The 13,028-nt window shown below is 39.6% G+C and overlaps 1 protein-coding gene across 8 annotated transcripts in view; it reads right to left on the bottom strand.

Annotated features, from left to right (window-relative positions):
- Nucleotides 1-274: 274 nt before the first annotated feature.
- ARMC2 (armadillo repeat containing 2) overlaps nt 275-13,028 on the bottom strand; it is an 87,830-nt gene continuing 75,076 nt past the window's right edge. For all 8 annotated transcript variants that reach the window (XM_080998811.1, XM_080998810.1, XM_080998809.1 and 5 more), the window contains 8 exons: nt 10,531-10,676; nt 8,536-8,635; nt 4,878-5,190; nt 3,548-3,670; nt 2,721-2,834; nt 1,953-2,085; nt 1,638-1,798; nt 275-592 (listed from right to left, as the gene is read on the bottom strand). In XM_080998811.1, coding sequence (XP_080854937.1) covers nt 468-592; nt 1,638-1,798; nt 1,953-2,085; nt 2,721-2,834; nt 3,548-3,670; nt 4,878-5,190; nt 8,536-8,635; nt 10,531-10,676 — 1,215 coding nt within the window. In that variant the 3' untranslated portion in view covers nt 275-467. The remainder of the gene's footprint in view (nt 593-1,637; nt 1,799-1,952; nt 2,086-2,720; nt 2,835-3,547; nt 3,671-4,877; nt 5,191-8,535; nt 8,636-10,530; nt 10,677-13,028) is intronic.

Here is a 13,028-nt window from a genome sequence, read left to right as displayed (position 1 = left end):
CTAATTTTAGCTACACACATGAAAAAAAACCTCTTAATGCTGATTTAGTGCACCTCTAAATTTCTGGAAACCACAGAAGGGGAGCCCAGAAGTTGCTATTTTTCCCCATTAAGGCTCTATTTTCTACAATCCGATCTAATAAATGCATATTTAATATCCCAAGTCAACAGGACAAGGAACAGTGAATCCTTGCTCATCATGAGATAATCACTTTTCTGCAAACTTCTACTGTCTTGGGACATATTTTTAGTTTTCTAAAAAGACACACAAACCAGATGCTGTAGCTAGTTTATTTTTACATCCCTAAATGCCACTGGAAATTTAAGAAAAGGTATCATACAATGAACGTACATGCTAATACAAAAGAAAACTACCTAAAGCCACTTTCTGTCAAAGCACTTTGTGTGCAACAACTTTGCATAAACGGCCACTGGAGTATCCTCAGCACCCACCTTAAAATAAGGAATTCAAAAGTTGCAGTTTTGAATCCTCTGGAGAAGCTTCTGCGCCACAGGTTTGAACTCTGTTTCCCAGTAAAGTTTGTGATAATCTCTTAAATCGTCCAAATTGTAATCCAGAGCTAATTCTTCATCTGCAGCAAGAACAACGATGACATTATCAGTCAATATGAAACAGAACAATGCATTTAAATTATTTAGGGTCTCTTCACAGGACGTGCAGGATTTTCCTTTTAGTAAACGTGAGTAAGACTGAGAAAAATAGTGCCAATGTCTTCTTAAAAATCCACCTTGTGCATGTGACAGCAGTGAGTGTTGATCCTGGTCTAGATAGAACACTGCATAGATAATTTCACACAGCTGCTATACTGCCATTTGAACAAGAGGTAGTTTCTCAGTAAATATGGCTTAGTTGGATTCAACACAATAGAATTACAATTATCAGAAGTAGAGGTAAAACATTGGAGCCCTGCTGGATTAGACAAAGACGTTATTTAGTACAGCATCACGGCCCACAGCTGACTGCTTCTGGACAGCTCTCAAGACAGGCCTGAAGGCAACAGCCCTCCCCTATGTTTTGCTCCTCACCACAGTTGGTATTCGGAGACATGCTTCCTCCGAACATGAAGGTACTATTATAGCACATAGCTATTGACAAAAATACACCCCCCATGGATTTTAGGCAATCTATGCCTGTGGCCATTACCATTATTTATGGCATTTGCTGCCATAAGGTACGTGTGCATTTTGTGAAGTGCTTTCATTTGTTTTGAAACTACTGCCAGTCACTTTCATGGCATTAACACTAAATTCTAGTATTACCTAAGAGGAAGAAAAATATATTCCATTCCCTTAATGACTTCATTAAATTCTGTCATGCCTCTGCCTTTTGCATTTCTCCCAGCAAACTGAAGACAATATGGGTGATATCCAGTTGTGGTTTCCCACTTGCACAAAAAGGAATTCCTCTCCTTCCCCAGAATCCTTCAGAGCAGTTAAGGAAGACTTTTTGGATCTTACTAGCGAACACTCTATCTAGGGTAGGTGTCCAACCTTTTCTTGCGAGGGGGTAACCAGCACTATACGTAGTATTCAGAATACGGCTGCCTGAGTGAGTAGCTTCTGTATTTTCATTCTACTTGTTAAGAAAGGGTAATGAGATTGGCTTTTACAGCTTACCTAAAAATGATGCAAGGATAACGAGCAAGGTGTTTGATTCGTCATCTTCAAAGCAAGCTTTGGCCATGCTAACATTCTCACTGTAATTCCACAAAGTTTTACATATCAAACAAGCCAGCTGCCAGTCTGTAGGCCCAAAGTCTCTCAAACAATCGATCAACCTGTTGCAATAATGGAGTAAAGATAGTTTTACACTTTTGTCAGGACTACCTTTTCTGTGGCTGTCCTTAAACCTGGATGTTTCTCTCCACCCCAACATAAACGTCAGTAAAAGCTCACTTAACTCTCCAACTCCCACTAGTTTTCTGAACTCACTTTTTAATTCCTCCTTCTTCGTTCAATATACTACGCCTGCTTTTATCCACTGTAAGATTGAGGAGAACTCCACAGGCTGAAAAGCAGACATCCTGGTGTTTGGTATCGAGCAAAGCGATCATGAACTTGTACACTAGATAGCACAGCAAAAAATAACTATTTCAGAGAACAAGATTGTCTTTAAGAATTTTCACAGTGTTAACAATGAAACAAATGTGTGTTGAGAGTTTGAAGAACCCAACAACCCATGAATTTATCTGGTGCACTGCCGGAATACCACTCTCTCACTCCCAGCATTCAAGTTGCAGGTATCTAATGCTAAACAATATGAGCACTACAAAGCTGAATCATTAAACTTCTTTATTATAGCAACTAAAATAAGATGTGCTTTACCAACAGCTCAGACTGTTAACATCTTTGCTTGTATCATTAGCTACATGCTCAACAACACAATGGGCCATAGGTGCCCTTGAACTTCCCTCCAATTCTTGCAACCTCTGCCTTTTTGATGGTTTATCTGCTATGATTTCAGAGTGGCCCTAGCCATGGAGAGCTATTATGATTACCTGCTCTGGTATAATGAGAATCTCTGAATTCCAAGGTCTATAAGCAGCCTATCGGACACATTGTTCTAATCCATATGCTTTCAAATGGCGCCATTTTGGTGTAGATGGATTTTAGCACTTGATATGTTAAACTTGAATAGGCAACATATTGTAGTCATGTAACTGATATTTATTTATTTGGTCTAATGGGACAGAAACTCACCCTTTCGCTGTATAATGAAGTCACAGATTTCATGGCATTGTGAAAGATTACCAAAGACTCGAATAGCCTCCAGAATTCCATCCATATTACTGCTCATTAATAGCTTTAAAAGCACTGTTAGTACAGAAGCAGAAAAGATGCACTTAGCATAGTTCAAGAAATTGGTCACCTTTGCAACACAGTTAAATGATTGAAGCAAATTTACAACGTAGAGGAGTGGAAGTAAGAAAGCTCAGTACCCAGAGAGTCTGCTGGAAACTAAACTACTGAATCTCTGTCATATGAAAATATTGATGTGTGACTAGACAAGCACATTTTGGTTACACTTGCTAAGCCAGCAATAACTCAGTATCACTCACTGGGTTTTCGGTATTCTAAAATAATTTCTAGTTCTCCTGTAACTACAACTCCAAAAAAATTACCTAGTGTATAATAAATCCAAAGAAATAATCAGTTTCTAGTCTTGGAATATGTGAAGACTCCTGTTAATGTCTTCTCATTTAATGTTTTTGAGCCCAATACTTGAGCTTTAAATTTGATATCATAGTTTTTAATCTATAATGGGAAAGAGCAACTTTGAGTTTAGATCTACACTCAACCTGCTCTTCTCCAGCCTAACCAGTTTGCAAACTGAGCAAATTTCATATTCATCATTACATCCACAAGGATTATCAAATGAGATCAGCTTTACCAACCAAAACTGAGAAAGTAGATAACATCTTATTTCAGTGCTATTTCTCACTGTTGCTCAATACTATGAGGGATATTATATCATTATAATAACAGAAATATGATATACTAATCTTTTTAAATAAAAAAATCCTTACACTCTGCAATATATAATTTCTTCTCCTGGATTACAGAATTCTTCACTTGGTAGAAAGATAAATTGCTGATTGTTGCTGTGGTATTAATAACCAGCTCCTCACATTCATCAACTGATTTGTTTTCTAGTAATTTGGACAAAAAAAGACATGTTTTTTCAAGACACTTAACATTTTGACATTTCACAGCTTTGGTGACTGTTGTTCACAACATTCCAAAGACTATATAAAAGAAAGCTTTGGGCCATTCCAAAACCACGTTGTGATCATGCCTGGTTTTTCCATGAGGTGTCCATATGTGCCCATTCTCCTTGCTTATTTTAATGAGCAATATGCAGCAAGAATTTTGAAAATTTGCAAGTGAGAGGAGAGAGGCTTTCAAGACATGTCAATGCCAGACCTTACTTATATGGGCTTTCAAATTTATATCCATCAAAGCCCAGTGCATCATCACAGAATACAGCCCCAGCAATCCTGCTTGCCATTGATACCAGTTTGTTGGTGTAGCATAGTGGCCCAAAAGACTGAATACATCAACTAATTAGGTGGTCTTAATCAAGCAACTCTCTGTACCTCAACCATCCTATCTGCAATATGGGAGATATTATCACTTTACCTTAGAGGGATGTTGTAAGGATTACAAACCGAATGCATGCGTGAACTCTGAAAGCTTGAGTGTGCTATACAAACATTAAGTATTATGCATTTATGATGTATGCCCACCACTATTCTCTACACTGCACTACAGAAAAACCTGGTGAAATTCTAAGTCACACTGACCTAGTAGTAAGCTCCATTGAAATGTGAAAAGGAGCTTGGTCCCAGTGGCTTAAGGCTTCATGGTCATATAACTAGAAAATACACCATCTTCCCTCTGGTTTCAGTATTGTTTTTCCAGCAGAAAGAAGAAAATCAGCATGGACGGCTTTCTCAATGGGCTAAATCAGCAAAGGGTGCCTGAGTTTCTGAGGGTGGGAGCTGGAACTGGCTAGAGGGTACAGGGTGGTGTGAAGAGGTACCGTTTTGAGATGTTGAATTTAATATAGGAAATATCAGGGAGAGAAATGACATGCAGTATGGTTTATAGGAGATTGAATAGGGGATGGGCTGGTATGCAGCAGTTGAAACAGCAGACAAGCTGCAGATAAAGGAAGATGATGGTGAATATGGTTTGGAGGATGACTGGAAAAATACTAGGGAAATCTTGGAGATGCAGCCAGTTTCATAGTATCATTAATCAACCAATTTCATCACTTTAGCAGGATTTAAATTATTTCACTATGAGAAACTTAAGGAAAAACATTTCTTCCTCTAAGAACAAAGCAGTTCTTACCTAGTACCGTAATGAGTAATGTCACAATATGATGGTTTGTTGCCAGACTTGTGCCTACAGTGGGATGGATGGACAAATTGGCAACCACTCTTACAAGTTTGATGAGCACATCTTCTGCTTCAGACGGATGCTTGAGATTTTTTATATCGCCATCACCTTTCAGCAGTTTAGTATTTAAATCAGCTTCACAATTAGCCTGGAATAGTGCTATCAGGGTATTAATGCTTCCTTGCACCTCAAAAAACTGTTCCCGGGCCCGGTTGTTCTTTGCTGTTAAATTTCCAAGAATAAAAATGATACGGATGACTAAATCCTGGAATTAAAGAAGATGTAAACATCCCTGCTGTAAGTAAAAATGATCAATAATGGTTTGCAAGAAGAAAATGGTCGTCTTTACTTCAGTTAATATCTACTGTACAGTATTTTAAAATGAAAAAACCCACAGCACGTAAAATTAACTCTCTTCTGTCTCATGTCAAAACCTTATAGAAGCCAAGAATGCCTTGTGATATTTTAAAAATAGAATGTGTTAATAGTCCTAAGTACATATATTTCTGTTTTAAAGTGTTTTTACTTTATGGTGGTACTGTATTAGCTGTATTTTATTGTTTTATTACAGTTTTGTTTATTTTAATCCCCATATGTGAATGCAGGAATACCTTTCTTCGTTAGTTACCAAGCAACTGATGAATCAGGAGAACAAAGATAAAATATTTTTGACTTTCTCGTTTTGTTAAAATGCAGCAGTCTGGAAACAGGACTGTCCAGTCATAAATTAGAATTATCAGCTAGATATAATCAATTTATATCTCGCACCTTCACACAATTTATGTTCTCAGGACAGCTAGCACAGTAGGGCAAGGCTATCAACAGCTATGAGCCACAATGGCTATGTTCCACCTCCACTGTCGGAGGCATGATGCTTCTGACTATAATAATTTATTATTTATACCCCGCCCATCTGGCTAGGTTTCCCAGTTGCAGGGAACTGCAGGGAGAGAGCTGAAGCACTCATCTCCAGCTTGCAAGCTTCCCATAGGCATCTGATTCGCCATTGTGAGATGGGCCACTGGTACAATCCAGCAGGCTTGTTATGGGATCTTACATAGCAAGAAACAAAACACTGCCACAAATAAGACCATGGATTGACAGATTTAAAGTTGGTTCAATAGGCTGGTGGTCTGAGACTGAATATACTCTTCTACCAAGGTATTACCACTAGACAGAGTGCTCTGGCTGTGTTATTATTTGTTGCATACATCAGGTCCATGCTGTTATGCAGTTTGCTATACCAGAATACTTATTTTCTATGTAACATTCTAGGCTATGGAAAGACATAAATAAAAGGGTGTGATAGGGTGGGATTTCTACTGTGAGATTGTGGGCTTACAGAAAATTACTAAAATAAGTCTGGCATTGCATTAGTAGTGTAAATTTCAGGATACTACAGTACAGACTAGAGGAAGCGATGGAAGGTTTCAGACTTCTGACACTTTTTTGCACGACAAGAAAAATAAACCATGCACTAGTCAGCCCACAGAAAACAAGTCTCCCATATCTCTATTCCCTGTGGGAGGCGGCTATAAGACATGCAGAGCTACTCATAAGTATTTCATCAGGAGTAAATTCTAATCTTCAAAGTCATTTTAGTCTGGAACTTTGTCCTCAATAGTCCATTGGTTGGTGTCATGAATTCTCCAATGAGTATTATCACTCTGATTTGATTGGAAATTCCATAATTTTAAAATCTATATTTCAGGTTTAGTAAAGAAGAATAGAACTTTAATGGAAGAAAATTACTCCTGAAGCATGAAATGCAATAGTTATCAGTCATTAAATCTTAAACAGGTGAGCATTAACAACAGCATGAGCTGAGAGGGCAGATTTGTTGAGACTTGGTCCAAAATACAGAAACTATTTCTTTATATCTCTATTAGTATCCTAAGACTAAAATTATTACATTTTTGTTCTAAATTTATTTCCCTTGAACTAAGTCCCAATAATTTCAGATAACTTCATTCTAAGTAAGAATCATTCAACCTACAACAGCCCAGCCTAGTACCAGTGACATTTCCAAAGAGAAAGAGTGACTCATTGTGGCTGGTTTTGGCTCAGTCACCACAAAAATCCCCTGGGGAATTGGTATAGATTTGAGTAAACCCACATCTCTTTAAGGATTACAAACTTCTCACTTTAAAAGTAAAGCAATCCCTATTGAAGATTTAAAAGGTGGGGGCTTTGACCTCAAGCACATAAATTCAACTGATGTCAGTGGGGCTTAAAGCAAGACATCCCTATTTAGCTGTTCATGCATCATTTTGGTATCACTGGTCATACCCTTTTCACGTGCTTAACATGTTAAAGAACAGACCCTAGTACAAATATTCTTGGGACACTCACTATAACTTCTTGTCACTGTGAAGAAAGGTCATTAGCCTCTGCTACTCTATTCTTCTGAGATGTTGGCCAATTGCCCGCCTTCCTAAAAAGCAAAGTCATCCAGGCATAAAAGGCCAAAGGATTTGGGTGAAACATTTTTTGATAGTCCCAGTACAAAATAACTATTTTTATCCGCTCAACATTTCCCACAGATTTGTGAGATAACAAAGGGAATTTTATATTATCTTAGTTATCGGGGGGGGGGCTTCCTGCTTTTAAACACATTTCCTCTTAGAAGGCCTGTTTTCAACGGAATTTACCTACAAGTACAAATTCTTATGATCAGCCTAAGGCTGCAATGCACACTTACTTTGGTGTGCCCCATGAATGCAGTAAGATTTATCTATGAGTAAGCATGAACCGAGTCAGACTACTTAGCACTTAAGGCAAGGGGTAAGCAATTGTAAGGCTTGTGAAATATGTCTAGTACACTGAAGCTTGGCATCATGCACTGTTGTCACCCAGCCATTGTAGCACTGCTACTGTGTGACAACTTTCTTGCAGGCCTGGTGGCAGCAGCGGATGCCGTGGTGGAGCTGCACCTCTCGCCTGACCTCTGTCTTGCTGACACTCTGCAGAATACATGAACAGAGAAAGGGAGGGGTGCAGTGGCAGTGAGACAGGCATGGTGGAGCCAATGTCTGGCTGGCGGTCAGAATTAAAGTTTGGCCCGATACAACACATAGCCCTTATATTGCTTATTTCTGATAATGAAGTCAATTAGGAGAAATGTCAAGGGTGGGGAATTCAACACAGCATCAAGAAGGGTGTGTGAGAGCTCGCTCAAAAGGACTTCTTCCCCTGATGCGCCCCTTAAACCTGTTCTAGGTTCCCCCAACTCTTCAGAGCGTATTTGGGGGGCACAGGATCAAGCAAGGGAAGGAGAAAGGAGAAAAGTCTCATTGCGCAAGCGGATGTTGTTCTGTTTGTGCAACAACTCAGTTGAATCCCGCCCCAACACTCCAAAAACGACTCATCTGTATGCTAAGAAGAAGAAGAAGGGAGTTAATCAACTGCCTGTCCCTTATATCGCCCCCGCTGTTAATCTAAGTTGAGTCCATTTCAATAATTTACTATTTAGAAATGCTGTCAACCGTTTAAAATTTCTATCTTGTAAATGCACATGAAAGTAGGTCACTGAATATGGGCTTACACACATACGACACCACAGACACATCCGAGGATTAAAATATAAAAAGCAGGAGATGAAAAAACTGACCTGCTTCTTTGGGTGTTTGTTTAGCAGGGCTAAAAATAAGACGTAACATCTGGAGCAATCTGCCAAAGCTGTACAGCAGTCATTGAAGGAAGAAAGTTTGCTGTATGTTTAAAAATAATAACATGCATCAGTAGGGTAACTTTTCCAACAGTTGTCCCCTGCTCTAGCCCAAGCCAAGTCATTTGCTCCATTTTTAAATATTTTTCAGTGTTCATACTGATAGGCTAGGATTCTGGTCCAATTCAGTAAAGATAAGGATTATATAACAGAGGAGCTGAGCCGTTATGAATGAATAGCTAATTATATTGCATAGGGCAATGACAATCAAAAGCTGAATCTGAGACCTCCAGTTAAAGTGGAAGACAAGAAAACCTTTGCCTCCTTGGGACCCAGACAGAATGCTAAATCCAAGGTTTCAGCTATGGTGCTGCCTACCCCTTTCTTTCTCTTTCTTTCTTTCTTTCTTTCTTTCTTTCTTTTTTTCCCTCCCTCCCTCCCTCCCTCCACACACCCACACCCCTCCCCATCCAGGCTAACATGCCTCAAAGGAAAGTGCAAAGTAACATGGATCTTCAATGTGGGCAAAGGACAAGTAGCAGCAGCATGACCCCCACAGCCCCCTCCCTTACCTCCTTTTCTTAAGAACCTAAATGCATTTATCTGGGAGTCAGTTCTACTGAACTCAATGGGGCTTATTTATGAATAGACACATAGAGGATTGCACTGTAAAACCCTTCCTTCCTTGTCATGCCCCCTCAATAAGGGAAGGTTCAGAAGCAGATGAAGCATCCATCACAGCTGTTCTGGGAAAGAAAAGGCTTTATACTGACTGGTAGAGACGATAGTAGGGTGAGATAGTGGAGTGCATCACTGAATTGCATTGCTACACCTAGAAGTGATGTTTACTCAGAGTGCAAAGGTAATCAAATGGTGCCACAGAAATACTGGGGGGGGGGGCAGGGAGAAGCAGGGCATGTGCTTTTCCTTATTTCAGCTGGAAACAGTGACAGAAAGGAGTGTAATTGGGTTTATGGGTTGTTGACAAAGGGTCCATGGGTTTCAAAAAGAGCAAAATGACACTAAACCCAAGAAACATATGAGCAGGGTGTGTGGTCCTGTGACAATGGGACGTGATAACAGTGAGAAGTGGTATGGAACAACCGAGGACTACAATGCACAAACAATGTACAAAACGGATATGAAAAATGGATTTGCAAAGGAGGTGTAGAAGAGCCCATTAACAGTTGCTCTGGGAAATTTGAGATACAGGCCTTTCAGTGATTTGTGGACATCCTTCCTTAACTGATTATGCCAAGGATTGAACCTAGGAATGTGTATGTGCAAAGGAATTGCTTCCCAGTTCAATTCCTACAGAAGTTCCTTTCATGATTTTTGCATGGGGTTCTTGGGCTTAGCAATGCTGGTGACTCAAGCACAAAGGAGAGACCAAACAGAGATTTAGTTAATAATGTCATACGACTTGAGGCGGCGAAACACATTTAATTCTGCAAGTACAGCCTGCATGTGCAACTGGGTCCTATTTCAGGCAAGGCAAATGCAAGCAGTGGTGCCACCAGGTCAGAACTTTGGGGTCCAGGGCCTCACTCAGTGAAATTAGCAAAACACCGGAGAGCTAGCTTGCCATGTTGTGAAGTAAGCAAAATAACCAACACTGCTATTGAAAGAGAAAAGGGGCACCATAAAAACCACGAAGTCCAGGGTCTAAAATTCCCTAACTGCATACAAGCTGACTTCGGTACTTATGGACTGTTTCTGTGTATATCCATTTATGTGACTTAAGTCTATGAGGCAGAACATTTCTCCTTCAAAACAATATCCACAACAATATTTCAAGGATTAAAGCTGCACACATACAAAAGATGGTAGTACAAAATAAACCAACATGGCTGGGGATGGAGGTGAAGAAGTGGGTGCTGCAAGTATTTGCTCCATGGGAAACAAAAAACTGTATTGTATTTCTTTAAAGGACTTTACCTGAATATTCTGGCCACATTGGTGCAGACATCCTTGTCGTTCATACGCTTCTCCAACATCAGACAAAGCTCTGGAAATGCTTCAGAGTCCAGGAGCTTGCACCTTGACTGAGGCAAGTCAACCATGTTCCGCAAAGTGGCAGTGAGCTGGAGAAAATATATTTAAACATGAATAAATCATCACATTATTATGAGTCCCAGACACTTTTGAAAATTTAACAAGCCTAAGCTTGCTAAATTTAATCTAGCCTAAGCCTCCTCTGATGGCCGCTCTAAGAAACTCTACAGACATGTATGAAATAGTGTGGATTATTTAAACTCTGGAATACGAAGCAATGATACAGACATAATTTTAAAAAACAGGATAGAGGACAGCACGAGTCGCATTTCTCTATTTTGAAATCAGACAGTATGTTGTTCCTTGCCTGGATACAAGTGAATCCATCTCCTCCTGCCTTTTGACCTGTCTTGTTTACTTAGTATCTCTTCACAACTGGCCAGGGAACTACTGCATGTGCGTGTGATGATCCTTCCTTTTTTTTAGCCAAAATACTAGAGCAAACCATGACAGACACTCCTGGATGAAACCAAATTTCCTAAACCCATTTCAATCTAGCTTCTGACCAAGGGTTGGGGCCAAGATTTACCTTCACCAGGAGATAGACAGAAGGGGTACAAATTCTGCCACTTTCAGCACCTTCATTTTCAGTATCCTTCTGGACCAGCTTTGTGGATTAGAAGTACAGGACAATACTTTTGCAGTAGTTCTACTCCTACCTTGCTGAAAGGATCCAGAAGGTGGTTTTAGGAGGCTGCTGCCCTTCTCTGCAGGAATTATCCTGCAGTGTTTCTCTTATATTTAACATCTGCATTCAACCATTGGGGAAGGTTGTCTTGCAGTTTGGAGTGAGATGTCACCAGTATACTGACAATACCCAGTTATCCATTTCTTTTCCAACAGAACTAGCTTTAGCAGTTTCTTGAAATCAGTAATGCTTGCCCTGGATGAGATAACACTCCCCACAAAGAACCAGGAATGCATTTGGGGCATATTTCTGGATCTGAGTTTCCTCCTGGGTTGGTAAAGTGTTGCATGTGGCGCTCAGTGTGCCCCTTTCAGCACAAATTTCAATGGTGCCCTTCTTTAAACACACAACTTGTAATGTGCATGCCCTGATGACCTCACAACTTATTACAGTTTGTGTAAAGCTGCCCTTGAAGATAATTAGATAATTCAGCTGGTTCAGAATACAGCAGGATATGTCCACCACTAACTGCATGGGTATGTTATGCCATATTACAAGAACTTTGCTGGTCACTGTTGCCAGCCTAATTTCAATGTGCTGGTTTTAACTTTTTAAACCCTGCATGGATCCATCGTATTTGACAATTTGTCTTCTTACACATGTACTTTGCTATGCCATAAAGTAGGAAGCATCAGTAGCAGAGACTGGTTTCTACCAGCAGTAAAGCTTTTTTTGACATAGCATCCACAAATCAGAGTTCACTGCACAGATTCCTTTCAGAAGGCAATTTAAGCGTTTTCTTTTTAGGCAGGCCTCTGGTTTGTCAGTGACTGAGAGCTATGGCTATTTTAATTTTTGGTTCCACATGTTAATGCTGTTTAAATGTTGACTTTTTATATTTTGCCTTTCATGTACTTCAGAGCATTCAAAAAGAAGACTATACATACAAACAACTGGTAAAGCCAGCAAGGACAAGATTGCCAATAGTGGGACAGGTGGTGATGAACAGCAGCTTTGGGTTTTTTTTAAAGCTTCCTACATTTTGGATGTGTTCATTTGCTACTCTATGAATAGCTAACCCACTGAACAAAAATAACAAAATGTGAACTGAGATATGAAGGAAGGCAAGCTGGGGTTGCTCTGGAACAGTGGCAGCTAGTTAAAGGGAGCTTGCCTTTGTAACAGAGCAACTTTTGTTTTTTCTGGAAGCTCACACACAAACCATGAAGTCAACAACCCTTCAAGAATCTGGTATTCAGAGGTATATTTCCTTCCATGGAAGAAAACAATCATGGCTGGCAATAATTTCAGCAGTGAATTCTACACCCTATATGCTGTGTGTCACGACATACTTCCTCTTGACTGTTCTGAATCTGCTGCCAACTGATTTCATTACATGACCCTAATATGAAGAGAAAAGGATAAAAAGTCTCTTTATGCACTTTCTCCATCCCATTCATAAACTTATAATCCTTTCTCATATAGTTATCTTTTCCAAAAATAGAAAATTCCCAATAATACTCCAGCCTTTCCTTGTAGAGAACATGCTCCAATGCTTTCATTGTTTTAGTTGCTCTTTTCTGTATTGTCTCTGGCTCTGCTAAGTTGTGAGTTATATCAACAATATTGTTCTCTTGGAGTTGCATCTCCTCTTCTACAGAGTGATGACCACAATAGTAATGATAATCTCGGTTAATTCAACATTAAAATCCCTCCAAATTGTAAACTTTCTACAAAGCACAATACAAGCAAA

Source organism: Podarcis pityusensis, assembly GCF_964106645.2.
Source record: "Podarcis pityusensis genome assembly, chromosome: 3".
NCBI lineage: Eukaryota > Metazoa > Chordata > Lepidosauria > Squamata > Lacertidae > Podarcis > Podarcis pityusensis.
The sequence above is the reverse complement of the archived record's forward strand: the minus strand, read 5'-3'. Positions and strand labels throughout refer to the sequence as shown.